The sequence below is a fragment of the Paramormyrops kingsleyae genome, chromosome 6 (assembly GCF_048594095.1).
Source record: "Paramormyrops kingsleyae isolate MSU_618 chromosome 6, PKINGS_0.4, whole genome shotgun sequence".
Classification (NCBI taxonomy): domain Eukaryota; kingdom Metazoa; phylum Chordata; class Actinopteri; order Osteoglossiformes; family Mormyridae; genus Paramormyrops; species Paramormyrops kingsleyae.
Window position 1 is genome coordinate 9,343,457 of NC_132802.1, and position 22,245 is coordinate 9,365,701.

The 22,245-nt window shown below is 40.0% G+C and overlaps 2 protein-coding genes across 5 annotated transcripts; one reads left to right on the forward strand and one right to left on the reverse strand.

Moving 5' to 3' along the window:
- The first annotated feature begins 6,177 nt into the window (after positions 1-6,177).
- Positions 6,178-11,349, forward strand: LOC111855701 (tyrosine-protein kinase STYK1). Its single transcript, XM_023834945.2, has 10 exons — positions 6,178-6,357; positions 6,561-6,632; positions 6,920-7,033; positions 7,692-7,910; positions 8,691-8,872; positions 9,059-9,142; positions 9,445-9,662; positions 9,889-9,929; positions 10,438-10,534; positions 10,671-11,349. Exons 2-10 carry the CDS (start codon positions 6,590-6,592, stop codon positions 10,846-10,848), a joined length of 1,176 nt encoding a protein of 391 aa, XP_023690713.2. The 5' UTR covers positions 6,178-6,357; positions 6,561-6,589; the 3' UTR covers positions 10,849-11,349.
- A 1,270-nt stretch (positions 11,350-12,619) lies between these two features.
- On the reverse strand, positions 12,620-21,957 carry tmem269 (transmembrane protein 269). Of its 4 annotated transcripts, none has more exons than XM_023835124.2 (8): positions 21,644-21,954; positions 20,237-20,289; positions 18,788-18,845; positions 16,581-16,728; positions 16,300-16,397; positions 15,134-15,277; positions 14,709-14,909; positions 12,620-14,351 (listed from the first exon to the last, which is right to left on the reverse strand). In XM_023835124.2, the coding sequence occupies exons 4-8, from the start codon at positions 16,613-16,615 to the stop codon at positions 14,242-14,244; spliced, it is 588 nt and encodes a 195-aa protein (XP_023690892.1). In that variant the 5' UTR covers positions 16,616-16,728; positions 18,788-18,845; positions 20,237-20,289; positions 21,644-21,954; the 3' UTR covers positions 12,620-14,241. The 4 variants fall into 4 exon arrangements, with proteins under 4 accessions (XP_023690892.1, XP_023690891.1, XP_023690889.1 ...); XM_023835123.2 differs by adding an exon at positions 20,109-20,136 and having other exon boundaries at positions 16,581-18,845; XM_023835121.2 differs by lacking the exon at positions 18,788-18,845 and having other exon boundaries at positions 21,644-21,957.
- Positions 21,958-22,245: the final 288 nt, after the last annotated feature.

Consider the following 22,245-nt stretch of genomic DNA (forward strand, 5'->3'; position numbering starts at 1 on the left):
GCAATCGTCGTTTAGAATGTGTGGTTTTAAAGTTAGGTGCTATTTTTATATAAGCAAATTGAAAAGTTAAATAAATAGTATTCAGTTACTAAGGTTTTTATGTCAGTAAGTGACATTGAGTCTGTGCTTTGGGACAACCATTCGGGGAAAGGTATTACACAAAATATTGAGTGGATAGCACGGTTGCCTCATGTTTCCAGAGCTGTTGGTTTGACTCAGTCCTGTGTTCTGTGCGGTGCTACAATTTTCTTTGCATGTACACTATATGAACAAAAGTATTGGGATGCACCTCTTAATCATTGAATTCAGGTGGTTCATTCAGGCCCTTTGCCACAGGGATATAAAATCAAACGCCTATAGGCATGCAGTCAGGTTTACAAACAGTTGTGAAAGAATTGGCCATTCTGAAGAGCTCAGTCAATTCAAGTGTGGTATTGTCATAGCATGCTACTTTCGCAATAGGGCAGTTTGAGCTAGATATTCCACAGTCAACTGTAAGTGGTATTATTGCAAAGTGACAGTGTTTAGAAACAACAAAAGTGGCTGACTATGTAACGTAACAGAGCGGGGTCACCGAGTGCTGAGGCGGATAGGGCGTAAAATTCGCCAATGCACTGTTCACTCAACAACTACAGAGTTCCATTCTCCCTCTACCATTATCCCCAGCACAAAAAAACTGTGAGCTGGGAGCTTCATGGAATAAGCTTCCTTGGCCAAGCAACTGCATGCAAGTCTCACATCACCAAGTGCAATGCAAAGCACCAGAAGGAGTAGTGGACTATAGAGCAGTGGAAATGTGTTCTGTGGAGTGACTACATTATGCCAACTGTAAAGTTTGGTGGAGGAGGGATAATGGTATGGGGTTGTTTTTCAGGTGTTGAGCTAGGCCCCTTAGTTCCACTGAAAGGAACTCTTAATACTTATACCAAAACATTTTGGTGAATTCTATGCTTCCAAGTTTGTGGGAACGGTTTGGGGAAGGCTCTTCTGTGTTCCAGCATGACTGGTCTATAAAGACATGTTTGGGTGAGTTTGGTGTAGAAGAACTTGACTGGCCTTCACAGAGCCCTGACCTCAACTCCGTCAAACCCTTTATGATGAACTAGAATGGAGATTGCGAGCCAGTCCTTCACTTCCAACATCAGTGCCTTAGAAATGCTCTTTTGAATGAATGGGCAAAAATTCCCACAGACATGCTCCAAATTTTTGTGGAATGCCATCCCAGAAGAGTGGTACTTGTAGTAGCTGTAAAGGGGGGGGGGACCAACATCATACTACTCCCTATGGATATTGAGTGTGATGTCATAAAAGTTCCTGTAGGTGTAATGGCCAGATGGCCTTATACTTTTGTCCATATAGTGCACGTGCCCATGCAGGTAGATGGTGTGCCGTCCAGGCTGTACCCCTGGTGCCTGGGATAGGCTCTAATCCTGACCACAATAGATGGATGAATTGAATTTAATGATTTGTTGATATTTTATATATAATATTTAATGTAAAACAAAATTAAGAAGCAGGTTTTGATACAGCAAAACTCAATATCTATAAAATCAAATCAAAATGTGCTTTCATTTTGGCAGAATGATTTCATAAGGATAAAGTGTTTGACTAAAATGTAGTAATAAATCAATCCATCCATCCATCCATCCATGCTTCTAAGGCACAATGGGCAGACATGAAGGGCGATTTAAAGAAACCGAACAAGACTGCATGTTCTTGGACTGTGGGAAATAAGAAAGAAGCCCACACAAACACAGCACACAGATGTCAGACCCTGGGATAGTGCAAGGCCACAGTACCATTTACAAAGGCAAAGAGCTACATTATCTGCCTTTTTAGGACTGTTCCAAATATGCACCGGAGAATTTGTGTGTGATCAGCATGTTGCTTTGTAAGGAAGCTCTTAGTGAGAGAAACTTGCCGATGGTTCATTAGGGTTCTGTACTGGAGAATTCAATAAATCAATACATTTTATAAAGCACCCTAAGCATGTCGGAAATGCAGAGAGCAGCTGGACACCTCCATGGAAACTGTTTTGTGATTAACTGTGAATGCAGAAGCTAGGAGTTTAATGGTCGCACCCGAGGGGCTTAACTTATGTGTTAACCTACGTATCTGATACACACATAACCTATTATTTTGTCTACCTGTAGGGTACCAACATACCGCTCATACAAAAGTGCAAAGTAACCACATAGATCAGAGTGCAATGCTGGTCTTACCAATTATTTACCAGCAATTTTGACTGACCCCCGCTGCACCATCCAAATTCCGCCCATGAACTAAAGCAGAATTTGTTTTGAAATGACTTAGTTATAATTACTCATTTATTATAAATGTGTTCATTTCATTGTGTGTAACGATTCAAAAGTGATGTACCGAACGATACAAGACGAGGACCGTAAGGTGTACTGGTACAGTCCTACCAGATCTTGTACACATTTCACCATGACTTGGTATGATGTTATTGTATAAACAGCACTACTGCTTCCCACTTCCCGATTTTGCGAAATCTTGCTTTGTGTGTTTGAGGCATGTTCCATCTTCTCCTTGTGTTGAGCAGATTTCCTCCAGTAGTCCTAAAGACATACAGTTAGGTAAACAAGTTACTCTAAATTGGCCACTGGGTGTGAGCCTGACCTGTGATAGACTACAATCCCATTCAAGGTTTTTCCCTGCCTTGTGTGATTCTGTACGAAGTTATTTGGATGACAGATGAGGTGGACTTCTGCACATTTACACTTTTCCACAAGGGGGCATTGGAGTATTATCAGATGTTTTCAGCTAGGAACTGTCACGTGCACTGCTGCGAGCTACGGACAGGCAGCCACATTGGATTATAATGGAAAATAGTTATTACCCACTCAGTGACTAGGGACAAGATGTATGCACAGGCATCTGCAAAAAGATAGCTTCATAAGATATCATTCAAAGTTCTGAAATTTCCTTTATCCTTTAACATTGAATGAATATTCAGCAAAATGTATTTTTAAGTTCATTTAGCAGATGCCCCTATCCCAAACAACAAGTGTAAGAAAAGAAATGGGAAAAGTACAGTAAATTTAGAACTGAAAGTCTGGCAGATCTGATAAAAGGGCATTTAAACTTTTACAGGTTCACTCCAACAATTTCAAAATTAATATCCAAAGGGTTTAAAACATCATTAGTGCACCAATGCACCAATAATACCCACTAATGCACCAATGATACCCAGTTTTTTTGTTCAAAAAACACTTCTTCCTTATTTTCAATAACCAGTTATTAATCATTGTGTGACATCATTCCAGGTGGTGTGTGTAGTCTATTAAAGCAACCTGGAGACCTAAAGGACTGTGGCAACAATTAATAAATGCAGTATATAATTTTTGATTACTAATAAAAAGTAAATGTATAACATTAGTTTCAATGTGACTGACTTGTTATAGTTGAAACTACAGTTGTAGGCGACAAGGCACACTAGCAGATTGCACTGTCAGGTTCTATGAGTTCTTCTTATGTTGACATTGGTTTCTAATGCTGTCACCTGTATTACATAATGTATACTACATTCCTCCCAGAACAGGTCCTCGTTCACTGTGATGATCATCAACTCTTTACTAATAATGTATGGAATATGGACGAAAGGATTGAATTCTTCCAATTCATCTGTCATCCACTGTCACGTTGTGCTATGCGTTCCCATCGGCACCCGGTGCAGCTAGTCCCAGCTGGAGGGAGCGTTATGATCCAACTGCGTCACTGACGGGAACAGACAGTGGTTGTGTGTGTGTTTGTGTGTGCATCTAGGTGTTGCCATGGAAAGGGACAGCTAATAATAATTGTTATAATAATTCAATGCGTGAACATTTAGGAAGGCATTCAAGGGGCATGGGGCAATCTGCCATGGAACGGTCCACATGAGTTGCTCAGCACAATGGACAGTGAGAGGGACATGCCCTGTTTTATCTAGGTACAGGAAATGCATTGACTAAGCAACCTAAGAGCCAACGTATAAAGCCTTAGCGAGGCAGACAGGATTAAGAAATTAAATACTCCAGAACAAAGTATTTAATCAGTTACTGGGGTAAAGAGGTGGACATAACAAAGAAATTGACCTTTGGACCTTAGGTGGGACAGAGCTTTTATTGCAAACAAGGACACTGGAGCAAAGATAAGTGCAGAATGTGAGCCTTGGCATGTGTGGGAACGTCACTGTCCCATACTCGATTTATGCAATGCAATAATTCCCTTTACCGAAAGGCACAGTCGAGAAAACATTTATTCTGATTTTGCTGTGGGAACTTCCGACTGTGCATAGTTATATGGAGCACCATTGCATGTGGTTCTCCATTGAATTCCTGGTCAATGATTCACTCGCAGCTGCAGGAGGAAAGTGTGACATCTTAATTGGTGCAATTTGCCTCTTATCCAGGTCTGGAGCGTGTGTATGATCAACCAGAGACCTGCTTCTCATCCTCAGGCACCTGAACCTGCACCTGAGCTCTCCTCCCTTTCTTTGTAGGCCTCTTGTTTTTCAAACTCTTCCATCTTCAAGGAGACTGAAGTATAGCCCTTGATTCACATGAGGCCATGGGATGACTGTTCATCGTGGGGAAAACCCAAAATCACATTTGCAGTCAAAAATGTTTCTATCTTTGTTAAGATAAAACAAGATATACATTATACATCCCAGGGCAAAATTCATTTGCATACAGCAGCACAGAAACATACTGTACAGTACACAGGTAAAAACATGAAAACTCAAGACAAAGTGCAAGGACAAATACACATACTGTAGTGCAAGCATTTAGCACAGCTAGCCTTTGTCATTCTTTTGTCTCTATTCTGATGCTCTCCTTTTATCTTCCAATTGTAAAAAACAATTGAATTGAACTGATACTATCTACTACTCATGTAGTATTTCCTGTGGCACATTTCCTGTGCCAAAAGACCATGTCATAATAACATAAATACTGAGCAAATTGCAACACTCTTTCTTCAGTTTAAATGTAAAAGGGGATTTGGTTTCCATGGCAAATCAAAGACGACAATCACAGAATGGACTGGAGATTGTGTGTTTTACAAACATGTTGACTAAAAGGCACATTCAGACTGCTGTTGTCGGTAACAACTCAGATGCAGATATACATCATTCCCAAATGAAATCCAAATTAATAATACTTTCCAAGAGGTTGAACAGTTCACCTAAAGACCTTGGAAGGGTAAGACAACAGTTTTGTGCTAGAAAGTTGAATCTTTGAAAAGGATACTTACTGCTGAGATTAACTCACGGAAGAAATGCAATTGAAGTGGTATAACCAGAAGGGCATGAACGACTCTTTGAGTCACTATTACTGAAGAGTCGTCACTGCACTCTCTCATGTGGCCTTTGTTATGCACACCATTTCCACAAGTAATCTGGCTGTCAAGCAGTTGTCACCTTCTCCTGAAAAACAGTAATGTTTTGATTAGTACATTTGTAAACTTGTAACCATCTTTGCCCATTGATGTAAGAGAGCGACTAGACCCAGCCTCACCATTGATAGCCCTGACGGGGTTGTCATAATCAATTGAAATTTAAATGCTCTCTTGACCAAGAGTGTAGATCTGAGTTTGGGGGGGGGGGCATGCCCCTGCCAATATGGTGGGAGTACTGTGTGCTTAGGGGGGCAGAGGGATCAAGGCAGATTTGGTCCCTACCAATATTAAATCCAAACCAACGCCACTGCACTTTACATACTCATAATACACATTAACCAGACATACATTTATTAAAAATATGGTAAAAGACATAGTCTTTTAATTTCCTTTCAATACTTGCTTGTATTCCATTGACATGGATACTGAGATAACAACATTTGCCATATTTTCCTCAACAACAAGGTCCTGATGTTCTTGTTGTTGCAGCATGCAATAATACACTATATAATATCAATTAAAAATAAAAACAGACATTTTAATCAACCCAGACCTGTTAATCATTTGCATGTGTGCTTTCATAGTGGACCAGATAACACAGATAATCCAAATTGACCCTGAAATTGACTGGTCGGCCTTGCCTTTCGAGTCTTTTTCCTAATTCAAACAACAGAAACTTGCCAAGAAATAAATTATATGTATATTTTTGACTTTCAAGTCCCCTCTATAGAATTTCCTGGTTAGTTATTAACACGCTTCCTCAGTAGCTACTTACTAGTGAACATTTCACGGCCATTTCAGCAAGATATGTGCCTTGGACAACAGAACATGCACAAAAAGTGGCAGGATCGATTAGTAACCATTCGGTCAACAGTGCCTGATTCCAGGTAGGATGCAGTTTTCAGTAATATAATGTGAAGGGACGCACTGCAGTGAACGTCTGTTCAGCTCCTCGCCAGGGTGAGTAATAAGTCTACAAGCCGCACAATGGAAAAAGTCATAAGACTCGTGGGTTGGAAACATCTGTCATAAACCTATCATGCTGATTTATAGCTCTGTGTTGAGCCTACGCCTTGACCTATGCAAGTGGCCTAATTTAGAGCCTGGTGAAACAGCGATTTGTTTGCGGTGAATTTTTCTGCCTGTTTCCTCTATTGGTTTAGGTGTGTGAAATGTTACAGGACTGTCCAAAATGGATGCACAGAGTCCTAGGTGCAATAACACTAAAGAAGGAGGTAAATTCAGAATATATCCCTCCACTTTACAGCTTGCATGTCTCATCTTATGTGCACATAATACTTATATTATGCTACTTACAGTACAGGTTATTATCTACATAGGCCACTAATTAAATTGTAAGGCTACACTATAGAAATTATTAAGGAAATTTGCTTAAAGCCACTAACTTACCATTACGCAATAAAATATGGAATGCATGTATAGGACACTATGGGGCATATGGGACACTATGGGATATACAGGGACAATGTAAACATTTGTGAGCCTTGTGTGTGACTTCCAGGTGCAGGATTTGCTGTGATCATCGTCCCAGTTCTTCTGTCTCTCAGTACTGTGGTTGTTGTCTTCTTTATATTGTGGAGCCTCTACTGCAGGAGGCCAGGGCGAGAAAGCCTGGGTAAAGTAGCATGTTTTTTTTATTTACAGCATAGCACAGAGTTCAGTGCAGGGGCCCACAAGCTTTCCATTGAACACCTAGCTTAGAGTAAAGCTTCACTGTGTCAGTCTTCATATAGATGTTAAATATTTTAACTGATTGAATGATGTGAAACGATTCCGTCAGGTGGCTGGTTCATTACAGATATCGCATGTTTCCCCGAAGTTCCAGGAGCCTCTTGGAAATTGATAGCAGCTCCCTGGCATCGAATTTCGTTTTACAGGGTGGTTTGGCAAAACTCATTAATACTCATTCATTAAAGAAGCACTGCCTGATTGGCGGGTCAACGTGCTCCCATCAGTCTAAGGCATTCGCTGGCCAATCAGATAGCGCTTCTCTCATGAATTGGCCAATCAGGTAGCATTTCTCTCATGGATCCATTTCTCTCATGGATAGTTTTTCAGAATCACCCTATAAAACACCGCTACCATTTGACCCCAGCAACCCCACCCAGAATGAAAATATCGCGGTATTCCCAATATGACAAATATACCTCAATATTAAACATACCGAGACACCACCCAAGCTACCCCCCCCCCGTTGACCCTCACTTGCTTCCCTGATACCATCAACTGCATCTCATTTATAACTGAACCCTTCTTCTTTCTTCCCCTGGTAGTTAAAATCGTGTACAATGCAGGGCACGGCTCTATGAGCATAGACGCAGTATCAGGGACCCGTCTGCGTGTGCAGGGCCCATTGGACACATGGCAGATGCCCGCAGACTGCACACTGGAAGCACTGGAGTCCATGCAGATGGGCCATTATGGAAACATCTACAAGAGCCAGCTGAGGAGAGGATGTGTCACCACTGCTGTGCTGGTTAAGACCCTCCAGGGTGCGTTTTGCCTTTGCTGGTTGCCGTACAAAGCAAAGCAGCGTTAAACTGAATATTTTATCAACATTGAGTTAATGACTAAAAATTGTTTCAAGCTCTATTTTATTTTGTGAGAAAAATATTATGCATCAAGGGATAACATTTTTATACCCATAAAACGATGAAGGAACTATGAAAAAACATTTCACTTTTTTTTGGGACGGAGGTAAACTGATACCTGGAACCTCGGATATTAATATATTCCCATGATATATTAGAACACGGCTGCGATATATATCATTTTTATCGTTATGTCAGGAGTGGGGCATTGTGTTTTTTTGTGTAGGAGCAATAAAAGAGCAGCCATACGGATTCAATAAGTTTAGCTGTAGCTAACACTGCGTGGTGGCCGGTGAATGTTAGAGCAGCTAAGCTGTTACCCTACAGTTATGAGAGTTTAAGATGTTGGAAAGTTAGGATGTAATATAGCCCCAGGACAGAACAGACAAAATGCGGTTATAAATGAGAATCCAATCGACCTGTTTGGATGTGACTTATCTTGCAATATAATGATTAAGATATCAGGATTTGTTTAGAGCCCGTCCAGTGAATTTGATGGGTGACTTTCACAAATTGTAATGGTTGCTGGTATCATTTAAATTGCAGATTTATTTATTGAATATTGTCACAAAACACCCTCCATAGATTTACAATGTTTAAGAGAGAATCATTCAATGATTGTATTTATTGGATGTATCGGTGTATCTTCTCAGTGTTGATCACACATGTCTACATCTCCAGGCAGCAACAGCCAGGCCACAGCTGAGGAGTTTGCCGCTTGGGCCCAGTTCCATGCTGTGGTGTGCAGGCATGAGAACCTGGTGCGGATGCTGTTCTGCCAGACCCAGAAGCTGCCCATGTACTTGGTCCTGGAGGCCAGCAGCCCAGGGAACCTGCTGCACTTCTTGTGGACTCTGAGGCAGGTTAGACCTTCTTTGGCAAAGGACGCTGTTTTTTTCCAATGGTTTATTGATCACCATGGGGAACTTCTCTTTATGCCTCCCTCTTTAAATGCTTCAGTTATGGTTACACCAGCAGTGACACTTACTAGTGGCATTTAACTAGAATAAAGACACAATTTAACCCATTTTCCCACTGTTATACTCCAGAATGATGTTGAGAAACCCAGCCAGCTGGAGCACTTTTCTGAGAGGTCGGTGTACTTGGTGGCAAAACAGGTGTCAGCGGGTCTGGTATGCATTCTTCTGCATTTCTTCTTGTTTTTAATTCAGTAAATCAGTAATCTATTTACAATGAGTAAACAACAGAACCTGTGCAATGATTTCTGGAGAAAAATACACTGCCTATGTTTTTAGTCCCTCTAACGTCCCTTCGCAATCACAGCTCAAATTGAAAACTCCAAAGTGCTGTTTTTACCGAATGTTAAGTGTCTATAAGTTGTAAGTCAACGTATTCTGATTCCACTAGATGGCAGCATCCCTAAACCCATTCACTTGCATGTAAGTCATCGGTCTTCGGCTTTTGCGTTTTGCAGGACTACCTGTTTTCAGAGCATGGGCTTTACCACGGGGATGTGGCGGCCCGGAACATGTTAATTGGCAGTGGACTATCGGTGAAGGTGTCTGGCTTGGGGATGGCATTTGAGGCTCGGCAGATGGGCAAGGTGGCCAAGCCATGGGTTTCAAAGGTGCCCGTGAAGTGGCAGGCCCCAGAGCGGATCATGCAGTTGCCGCTGACTGATCGAAGTGACGTGTGAGGAGGAATCATTTATTTACTCATAACAAATGCAGTAGATTGACATGGTAGAGCATTGTTACAATGTAAACTAGCTAGATGGCAAAAGGCTATGTGAAGTTGTTCTGTCATACCTCCAGTGATCGTCTACTAGTTCAGTGGATAAATGCTATTATCAAAATGAAAAAAAAAAATACATAGTATACTTTGCCATCTCAAGTTTATCTCTTCTCTTTTGTATCAGGTGGTCTTTTGGCATTCTCTTATATGAGCTGATTACCTTAGGTAAGGCATCCAGTGGCTGTGACCTGTCACATCTTTCACACAATACCCTAGGATCACTTAAGCATGACTAACTAAAGTAACAAAGTTCCTGGAAATATCACCGATTTTCAGCTGGACAGTTCAGCTCATTAGTATTCATTTATTCATCACTTTCTTGCATCTTACGATACCTCTTACCAAGCCTGCTGGACAAGAACGCCACAACAGCAAGTTATCAATTGTTGAAGTAGTTCCAGAGAAAAGAGGGGGGTCCGACCTGATATTATGCAGGGGTGCCTAGTGATGTAGCCACTCAGTGTGTAAGGCTGGGGTAATGCAATGCATTAATGATCTTACAGTATTACTTCTTCTGGTTCAAATCCGGTGGCTGGCAGACTGATGTCACCAATGAACCATTAAACCAACTTTCCCATGGGGCACTGGCTGACTCTGCTCAAACACTCACTTCATTTTGGGCATCTGTTAAATAAATAAAGATGCAAATGTAAGTGCCTTTTGTCCCTTCCAGGGTCCCCCCCGTATCCTGACATGGAACCAATGGAAGTTTTCCCACAACTCCAGAAATCACACCGCATGAGGAGGCCTGAGAGCTGCGGGAGACCCTTGTGAGTGCTTTGCCATTCTAACACAGTGCCGGTGTTCAAAGGATAGTTGTTTGTAATTGAATGAAACGTGTTAGTAAAAAATGAAACAGTCCCCGACTTGTTGCCTTCCCAAGTCAGTTGCCATTGGTGTTTGCAGATATGATCTCATGAAGTACTGCTGGATGTGGAACTTCAAGGACCGGCCCTACTTCTCATCTATTATTAAGCTACTGGATTCGTATGTATACCTAGCAGACACAAAGATACTGTGCGCCGAAGACAAAATGGACATCACAGAGTACAAGAAGGCGGCTGGTTTCTTGTCTTCATTTTAAACAGCTGTCACTATGCCACGCACTGTAAACAGGGAACTGCAGGACAAAGATTGGTGGACGTCCTAAATTTTAATTTTGTGGAAAATAACTAAGTTTGTGCGGAAATCACTGCGCCTCGTAGCCGCTTGATGTTTTTGTAATATAATCACTTCTGGGGTGCGCATTTTTTACATGTGGATCTAAGCATAAAAAGCGAATAATAATGGTAATCATCATTTTGTTAAATTGATGTCACTTGGAAGCAAGGAGTGACAGGATGCTAGAAGCCAAGATAAAAGCAAACCTTAGCCTAGAACAAGCAAAACTTTAAATGGTGAATGCAAAAATACATTAAAAATGTTACTTTACACAAAATGCATTGTTGTGCATAGAAGTGTGCAGATCACAAAACAGAAATAACAGATAGCTCTTCTAGATAACCTGAAAAAAATGCAACAAATGTTTCTTCATTTTTAAGATTGAGCAGTTTTTAAATAATAAAAATGTCAGTCTATGAATGGAGTTTGAGGTGCTCAACTGTTCCCTGTTTTTTTTCCTTCACCTGTATTGTCCTTCACCTTGATGATCAAACATGACTAAGCATTCTCAAGTACTATACCCTTATCCATCTTGAATGTGAGTGTTTAACCAGAATGAAATTAATTCAGTAGATGTTTCCTGATACTACACATCACATTATTGGATGAGGTAATGGTAATGTTTGTTTGATGGAAACGGTGGTTTAGAATCATATGTAGTGAATTATACTTAGTTTGAACAAGGTAGATGGGCACCATACTTTAAGATAATTAACTGGATCAGGTAGTTAGGGATGGATGGAAATATACCAGCATCATATATACAGTACAATCCCGTTATAGTGGACTCGCTTATAACAGAATATCGTCTATAACGGACAAGGTCCGCTGGTCCCGGCCGTTGCCTTTACGAACATGCATAAAAAGCATCAGATATAGCGGACTCGCTTATAACGGAATTCCGCTTATAACGGACAATTTGGTCCCCAGGGCCGCTTTTAGCTGTAGTTTTGTTCGGCTATAACGGACATGCGCATCAATAGTTATTTTCAAAATGCCTGAGAAGTCTGCTACGAAGCGTCGTTCTATAACATTACATTTAAAACGTGAAATCGTTCTTTTAATCGAAACAAAAAAGAAAACACAAGCGGATATTGTACGTGACTATGGTATAAGTAAATCTATGGTCAGTGACATCTGGAGTAACCGTGAGAAGTACAAGACTTCTTTGCAGTTTGAGAAATGACAGATTATTTTTCTTCCCAGTAATTTGCGTACAGTGTGACATAATGCTTTAGACCATCTTTTAGTGTAGGGTATTAGAATGCTTCTTGTCATTTGCTATGCATTTGTTCACTACAGCAGTAAGAAAAGAAGATATGTGTGTTGCAATAGGTGAAATACAGTAAATAAAGTTGGACTACTACCTTTCTAGGGTGTGGCATGAGTAAATGGTGTCCTGTACTTTTGTTCTGGGCAACTCTGGATATAATGCACTGTCTTGCCAGGTCCCTTGAAGTCCGTTATAACTGGATTTTACTGCCATGGATGCTGGATTCAAGCAGTTTAATAATCATTTTGCATACAACTGATCTAGCTTAATGTGGTTGACTGGAATTGTATGAAACATCTCTCTGAAAACTCAGTTGTGTTTAAAGTCAGTCATCTTGCCTGCCAGTGTACAAGAAGCAGAAACAAATAAACAAAGTTCCTACAGAGGATTATGAAATGGACAGTAATGGATAGCTGGGAAATTTAGTCAATCTAATGTTTATTTTTAAAAACAATTGGAAATACACATTTAAAAGATGACTGGTACCTGGTATTAACAGATGCATGAAACTCCCGGAATGTTAAACATATATTACATTTACAGTTATGGAGATGGATGAAAACAAAAGTGTGGGATCAGATTCTTACATTCTATTATTTCATTTAAAATTCAGGGCTTAAAACAGTACAATTTTCAGCAGTTTCCCTTTTAAAAGAAGGCAAATGTAAGCAGAATTACTGTCCCTACAACTTATGAAAAATATTTTGATATTACTTAAGTCTTGCCATCATAGAAACCCAGGGAAAGGCATTTATACTCAGAAATCCTCCTAATTAAGCTTTAACTGACAAATTTAAAAACGTTTCTTGTTAAACAGTACAAGTAATAACATTAAAATGCCCTTGCACATCAAACACTCTGGTTATCAGTAAAACATTGGTATAAGTACCAGCTGCACATAAAACACTATTTATTTGCCATCAAGAAGGAAAAGGATGATGCTCTGAAATCAGTTAATGTTAAAGACACTAAATGGTCATATGAAAATGTAAATGCAGCTCCTTAAAACAGGGGCTAAGCAGCATTTATTCTTAGAAAGCTGAAGGACTAAAAAGATTGTTGGATTTCCTGTACAAATTTTATATATTATTATATTCCATCTCACATATTATAATGTGCATTTGGTACTAGTGCTATGTCAGTGTATTAATGTTGCAACATGCTAACTTAAATATTAAATAATCATACTAAGTCAGATGAGGCCTCACTTTAATCTGAAATGTTTACTTGTCAGCACGAAAAAAAGGTGCCTGACGGTTATCTTAATCACCGAAGACAAAACATATTATAAAAGTCCATCGTTTTTTTAGCAACTGGAGCATCTTTTTAAATGTACACAAATCCCAAATAAACAAAAGTATAATACACATTTTTTAACATTAGTAAGGTGCACAATATTTCCGGCAATAAAAAGAAAGTATTCAGCAGCATTTGTGTGCCCTAAAACTATCTGACACTTTCGTAGAATTTGTCAAGTCTATGTTCAGCAAAACAGAACCAACCTTCAAAAGCAACAACCTGATTTGTTACTTGGGGGGGGGGGGGTATTCCGTACTGATCATGCCAAGCACTAAAATCTGACTAGACGTATACATGCTTTGTGTCCTGCGTTCATGATCTTATCATATTGGGGAAAAACCTCTACATGGAAAAAAGAAGGTTCTCAGAATGACTTTGCTACTGCATGGGGAAAAACGAGATTCGTTAGAGACACACATTATTTAACAATCATAAGATACAAAGCAGGAGATTTCCTTCTTTTTTGGCCTATACAATTGCATTTTCATTTAACAAAACAAAACGAAACAGAACATTATAGTTCTTCTATCTTCCCATCCAGTAAAAATCAAGGAAAACAACATTTTCAGAAGGTATATTGTGTCACTTCAATACAACCAGTGGGCTTTAAGTTTGTTTTTTTGTTTTATGTCTGTTTACAGTTGCCACGGAAATAGGCAACGGCAGGTATAAGGTCTGTAGTAACTCAGGCCAACATTCTCCTGGCCTGATAGCTCAACATTTGGGTCCAGGTCTCACCTTCTGTCACACCTTACAGCTCCACAGTGTTGTCGGAAACAGAATATAAGATACTGACCACAGCAGGTAGTAAACACATGCAGACGGGAAAGAGGAACAGAACACCATTGCCACTCCTAAAATGGGTAGAGAGAAAAGAAATTAATTATCCGCAAAAGGAAAGAGTAATTTTTTCACCCTAACTAAATTATCTAGCTCTTGTTGCATCTGCTAATATGTTATGAACCTCACTTGTACATCGCTTTGGACAAAAGTGCCTGCCTGATAAAGCAAATGTATCTATTGATACCTCATACGTGATTCATCTGAAAAGCAATACTTTAAATTTTTTTTATTACATTCTTAATAAGCTTGGCATGTTCAGCTAGCATTTAACCAACTAAGCCTATAACTTTGCAAGGCAGCTGTGCAGAATTACTCCTAGTTTCACATACAAGTAAGTTGCCTACAGGTTTGGTGTGTTTTGTTTTTACCTCCAGCATAGACCACCTTCTTCCAGGCCTGGGACTCCAGGATCCTGTCGTGGGGGTAGAAGGTCTGGCTGACCATAAAGAGGATCATGGCCACGGCAGTGACCCGCAACACCATCACATTGCCTCCTGACAGCAGGCAGGTGCAGGATAGGATAGCAGAAGAGTAGATGCAGGGGAGGCCGCGGTACATGAAAGGAATCCCTGTGCAACAAAAGCCACATGAATCTGAGAGCAGTCAAAGGAAGCCATCTTGACCTGTGAGATCACGGGTGGGCTCTAGGAGGGATCAATGCCAGAACAAAAATGAATTTTCTCACTGTTCCAAGTCACTAATAATGGCAAGCTCAGCACCTGCCATCGTAAGCTTTCCTGGGAATGTACTGTACGATTCGGGCCATAAAGGAACCCGTCGTGGTCTGGCTTACCGCTGGAGAAGAAGCAGAGGCGAATGAACACCGACAGTACATAACACATGCAGAGGATGTTGTCCATCAAGTCATGCGTCCTCAGCAGCAAGGCCGTGGCAATGCCAAACGTGGTAAAATCGGCAAAGTCATCCAGCTTGGCACCTAAACTCCCCCACCGGGCCAAAATGGAAACCGAGACTCAGTACTCTGTGACTTCACTAACTCACACAAGCCAATGTGCACCATACAACATGCACCAGGACCAAAAGGACAACGATTAAACAATTTTGAAGAATGGAATTCTCAAATCTGAAAAGCAGCATGACGAAACGTGAAATGTGACACTTGCTGTGCCCTAGTTCCAACTCCCCGCTTCTGATAAGTATGAACCCACACTGGCTGAGCTGAGGACCCGTAGTGGAAATTTCCCTCAGAGCTTAACGATAAACAACAGTCTCCATGCCAGTATCCCTTTATCCCACCACTGGGGGCCTATTTTGGCAAACTCAAAATGTGTGCTGATCCCGGTCTGTGGCTGGTCAAAGGGGCCGAATTCCAGCACCCAGGGTCAAAGATTTAAGCAATTTCAGATATGCGAGACACTATAAGCACTGGGATTACTGAGATAAAGAGTAACTGATCCTTTACAGTTATCCCTGTTGATCGGAAAGAGATCCTTCATTCGTCAAAAACGCGAGGGACTGGTTTATGTGTTTTCGGGGTGGGGGTGGGGGGGGTGTTGGGATGGGGCACAAAACAGTAGCATGCAAGTGCATGCAGAAAACTAACACTGGAAGTACAATGGTTGGGAAAAAGGCCCAGCAAGGGCGGATATATTTGTGACTCCCAATTGGTCAACATAGAACAGACGACCATTCACACACGAACAGCATGTGGAATTGCATCAGCGCTACCAGTTTCTTAAATATTCAGATCATCTCAACTTCACACTAAACTCAAACAATGGCACTTCACCATGCTCACAAATAATGGTGTGCAAAGTCCCCATTGAAATATAAGCTCAGCTTTCTTTCACTTTATGCAGGCTCCTTGACGCTACTCCCGTAAAAAAATGCACCTTGGCCACAACATAACTTTCTCTCTCTTTGTCAGCCATGACAGCTCGGTTAGAGGGCTGACTGAAATGTGCCCTTAGTCCTGGCAGCAAAACACACCCCGCTCACCTAGTGCTGAGCAGGCATCCAGTCGCCTAGCAACCGCTCCGTCGGCCAAGTCCAGCAGATAACCAATCAGAACCAGCCAGCATGCAGCATATTGGTGGCTGGAAGATGAAAGAAAAGAAAACAAAACAAATAAGGAATTCGTGCTCCCTGAAGTCACAATTAATCTTTTCCTTCACAGAGACCCTGCTACTTCATAGAGGTTTTAAACCTTATAGTCAAGCATCTAGAAGGAAGGTCTGACAGTTAGGCCTGTTCTACACTTCCTGCTCCACCCTGCTCACCCATTGAGGCTGCAGAGGATGGAACTCATTCCCATGACCAAGTTGGTCACAGACAAGGTATTGGCAGCATTCTTCCGGGCAAACTCCTTCAGCTGGACTCGGCTGGCCTGCTCGATCAGGAAGACTTTCTTAGCGCGCTGGAAGAAATCTGGGACCAAATGAAGACAGCCAGTCACAAACGGCGGCTTCCAAGGGTGATCGAGGAAAACTGAACCATGACTAAACAAGCCTTAGCTAGATGAACTGAGTGCTCTGAGCAGAAGAAAAAAAGATTTTAAAGTATAACAAATAAAAGAAAACAGGACAAGGAGAACAAACCTCATAAGCTCCTGCCTACTCCAAATCACTAAGTATTATGACCATTAAAGAAGGAACAGTTACAGGATGCCATGCCGGGGGAAGCCCCTGCTACTGTAAACAAGCCCCTAAACACTATGGGTGCCGCATTTTCTACGCCGCGTCCATAAATGTGCAGTTCAAAGATTGTCTACGCATATTAATATTTCTATAATTATACAAAATGTGGAAAATGTATATAGAGTAAAATATGCATTTTTGTGTATGTGTATATATTTATATACACACACACACATAAATAGATGTAGAACTGAGGGGTTTAAAAAGTGCAGTCAAAAATTAAAACCAATAGCAAGAAAAATGGCCAGACTTACCAACAGTTTAGCATTTTGGACATCCACCCTCTGAAAGACTTTAAAATAATTTTTCTTTAAAGTAAAACATTTAAATAAAATAACATATGCCATTTGAATACCATTAGCCGTCTTAAGGTCTAGCATTTCCGATTACATATTTTTAAACTTTTACATCAAACAAAAAAAGAACAATTTCAGATACAAATCTGAAAACTGAGGTCAAATTAAAAGAAATCATATAAAACTGGCAGTTTTACTTAAAAATAAAATATCCCGTATGACATCAATAAACCCTCACTGAGAAATTATGTCCTTAAAGTTCAGAGATGTTGGTAATGGACAAAAGGCGAATTGGTCAACTACAGAGACTGCCTCTCAGGATTTTCATTATTTCTTATGTTTAAATTGAATTAGAAAAACTAGTAGCATTAAATGGTATGTTTATGGCATATGTTATGACATCTCCTCATTCATAGAATTTAAGTGATTCAATGCATATTTATACTTAGTCAGCAGGCTCAAGGACCTGATGACCTAACCCCATCTACAAGTCTCACTGGACCTTGAAATGAGGGAAGGCTTTTTAATGAACTGGGACAAAGAGACTTTAGTCCTGGCACAATTACGAGGCTGGAAACTGTAAGCAAAGAATTTTTTTGGGGGGGAGGGGTGGTTTAAAGATTGCCTTGGTAATTGTTCCTAGTTGACAAAACTGCTCCAGCAAGTCAAATGACCTTTTCTGAATGCTTGTCTTTTAAACTCTGTCCCTTAAGACTAATGGTGGCACACCTTGAGTTGATTATCCATTTATGGCCAGTGCAAAAAACAAACAAACAAATAAACAAACAAAAAAAAAATCTCATCTGAGAAACCCAATACCAATGTCAGATCCACGAAAATATTAGCATTCGTGGAAATAGTGGATTATGCAAGCCTCAAATAATTTATGAAATGCTAAAAAAGTACCTTAAGAGAACTGCAACAAGAGGGCTATCAATGTAGATGATGCACTGTACTGCACTCCGTACCCCTACCAGGGAGTACACAAGATTCACTGTTCCTCTAACCATTGATGATAGATTAAAATTAAATGAAGATGACCCTAATAGCAGATGAAACCAATGTTAACCACCAGGAAAAAATCTTGTGTTCGATTTCTTACATACCTAGAAGGAAACTAACAGAATACTCATTCAGTAATCATACCTAACGAGTAATCATAAGGAACACTAAATGATCAAATACCATTCCTGAGAAAAGTCGTACTTTCAAAGGCACATAAAAGTGATCAAATATCCTCTCCTTTGTTTTGATGGTATAGCATTTAAAAAAAGGCTTTTGGTGAAATCAAGGTTGGCATGTGAACTGGAGGGATCAAGGTATAATTTGAAAAATACCCCAAGCGCATAGACCAAAGGTGAATCCAAAGAACCGTATTTAAAACCAGTTGGACACAGATGCCAATAGGTATGTGTCTAGTCCAGAAACCCATGTAGCTTGGGCATACCTACTGTGACATCTATGCATTAGAAAGATTTAAATTCAGGTTCCTACTATTGCACCCTGAACTTCACGCGATTCCATAGCCAGTCGAGTTCAAGAGACTCTTCATCTGAAAGAAAACATCGAATGAGACACAAGCCAACAGTACAATCCTTGGCTTTACATAGCAAGTCCGTATATATCTTGCATAGTTCTTGAACCACCAATACAGTTTCATAAAAAAGGAGCTGAACCTGTCAGTTTATGAAGCTGTGTAATGCAGAATAATTTGTTAAAGGAAAAAAATATTTTTTTCTTCACCTCAAAGATAGATTTAATTTTTCCAAGCACATTTTTTGTACATAAATGTACAAAAAATGTACAGAAAACAAATATTTTATTTACACAAGTCTGTAAAGCAACAGGATATATTTTGATAGAAAAAAGGCATTTCCTGAGACCCCAACCAACTACTTCAAAACATCTTTCCTTTACAGTTTGGTGGCAGGAGTGCCAACAAAATCTGTTTACTGAAAAAACAAAAGCCTGTAATGACAAGCATTCATGAATGCCTTACAGTGCTGTCAAAGCATCCAGAGCAAGGCACACTGAACGAATCAGGTATCTTCACCCTCGGGGCTATTTGAATAATGAAATAAAGCAAAGTCCTTCTAGTAGTTATCAGCAAGTCAGTCATCATGGGGTGAGTTTGGCTATTGCACTTTGTGTGGACAGAAAACTGAATTCATTTGCATATCAATAACATTCATTTAAAGTTAATAGTTAAAAAAGTTGTGGCAGTTGGGTGGCATAAAAACAGCCTTGAGCCATCAGCAGTAAAAACATTATGGATGGTTTCTATTTTAGGAACAATTAATGAAATATTTTGGCAATGAATTCTGCATTCAGTCTCTTAAGTTACCTGTTAACATGTCTGGAGCAAAAACAAGACAGTCAGACAAGGGAATTAAAGAATAATTTCACTAAACTATTTCGTATTCTTTATACATTTCAATACCTAAATTCAGAAAATAAGCAATAGAAACTACGACTTTACATTTTTCTTGTTTTTCTTGTTATGACACTAGCAGTTTAACCCAGAAATATGTCAGATAAAAGCCAATATCTTTAGTTAGCATAGATTCTTAACTGAAGAACTTATCTGTTAACAGCTAAAGAAACTATTTTTGCCACTGGGGTTGCAGGAGGAGCTGTCTTAAACACATGCTACCATCTGAACACATGGACTCTGAGCCCTTGTGTGCTTGTAACCAACCAACCAACCTTGCCTCCATATAAGGAGTCAAGAAATTCCAATCCAACAGAGCCAGAAAGATGTGGGGTTGTCACTGAATGCCAGTGGCAAATTAGAGATATAATTCATATTGCTAACCTGAATTAGGCTTTAATCCTTTTCCTCTCTGAAGGACAGAGAAGATATCAGTCAACCTGTATCCCCATTTTAAGCAGATTGCCTAGAATGAAATATGATATCAAAGCCACATTCAGAAAAAAACTTACCAGAGGGGGGAATCAGCATGAACATGGTCACGTCTGTCTTTTTGGCTCTGCGTCTGAAAACAAGTTTAATATATTTTCAAACAAATATTAAGATGGTGAAGGTGATGAAAGCCTGACTTCAGTCCCTTCACCTATCTCTCCTTCACATGACACGATATCTTTGCAGTGACCTCACACACACTAGCAGTCTCACACTACACAAAGATGAGGAAACTACCCGTTCTCTTCTGCCCTATGGCGACACACAAAACGACTAGGCTGTTTTTTTTTTTAACTTTTAGTCTGCTGCCCTAAACCATCCATATACCAACACCTGCCATCTCTTTCACCAGCCCCCCAGAGGAACAGAAAACAATAAATTAATTTTAAAAGCATTACTGTAGCACGGGGAATCTGACAGTCTGTTTCACTAGAAAAGCAGTGAAAATGCATTTCTTCTCTTTTGCACTCCTAATCAATTAATGATGCCCTAGGCGTTCGCCTATGTCGCCCATAGGGCGGGCTGGCCGTGTATTTCACTGATTTATTCTGGGCTGCTGAATTATTAAGATCCTTTTAAATAATCAATGTACCGGGTCAAAACATAACTACAATGCACGATTATTTTAACATCATCATCATCTCCATTTTCGTGATATACCTGTGAGCTCTGACTCTAGGGGCGCGATGTAACGTAACTGTTACTGCCTTTTTGTGTCACATAATCAATCCGATGTTTTCCGTTATACACAAACACAGTTAACCCCCCAACTGTTAAAGTAAATAAATAGTACAACTTTCAATGCAGAAACAACTATAAGGGGCTATAAATCTTATATAATAGGCTTCTGCAGCGATAAAACGGCTTGTAATCACCACAGCTTAGCCGGGCGGTGTAAGACTACTCCAGAACAAAGTAATACTCGCTTTATTCTTTTATAAAAAGGTATTTAGAGTAAAACAACGCAGTACTGGAATAACAAACATGTCATTACGGTTAAATGGCATGGCTCTCGATTCAAAAACCGATAACAAAATGACTGCATCACTTATAAAATCTCGTTGAAAAATGCTACGTTGCCTGCTATGGAAAGCGATTCTGAAATCGTACATGACAGTTAAACAGACATCATAAGCGCCATAATAATCCCTCTCTTCAGCACCGCAAGGCCACCTATAGCTACAACTTCTCAACCCCCATCACTGAAAATAAAGAGAATATCAATATATTCATAGAAATAAGCGACAAACACATTTTTAATCGGACTAGAAACAGTTGAGACAGATTTGACAGATAATTCGAGAATAAAAGTCCCGAATACCAGATTAAATGAATAGACGGATAAGTGTGAGAAGAAGCTGAAATAGTTGGTAACATGAGTCATTTTTATGTGACGGCGTATAAGAAATGTTATTCTCCAGACTTACCTTCAAGGATTTTGGAATAAAACAAAAATGATGCAATTATAATATGTTACTGACTGACACTTGTGGTATACGGTCGGGAGAAAATGACTCTTAAATAAATTCTTTTGCAATAAATAAACTCCGGAGACTGTGGGACTGTGTCTTAATGACAGTATTGTACTTTTCTGTACTTCCCTTTTAAAGCCAAAATTAAATCGCTGGAATATTCCACCGGAAATGACGCCTCCCATCCTTCTAGCGACTTCGAAGGGGCGATAAGTGCGATGTGAGGGATGTAAAATTATGTGAAATAAGAAATCAGCTGCGACAAGCTTTGGGAAAAGGCGATAACAGTAAATGGCGGAGTGACGGGGCACACAAATATGTAAAAGGAGTGTTAATGAGCTAAAATATGCAAATATACACACAGTATTAGCATAAAGGCTCCTGCGGTACGACAATCGGTATTTGTGGTAGGAAAAAGTGCGACAGTTATTTTTAGAAACACACATGTGTCTATTTTGGTAGAATATTCTAGGCTAATTCTTTTGTTTCAATTCAATACTTGTTTCAATTGGGCATGTATATTTATTAGTAGCTCTAGCCAGTGAATTAAATACAAA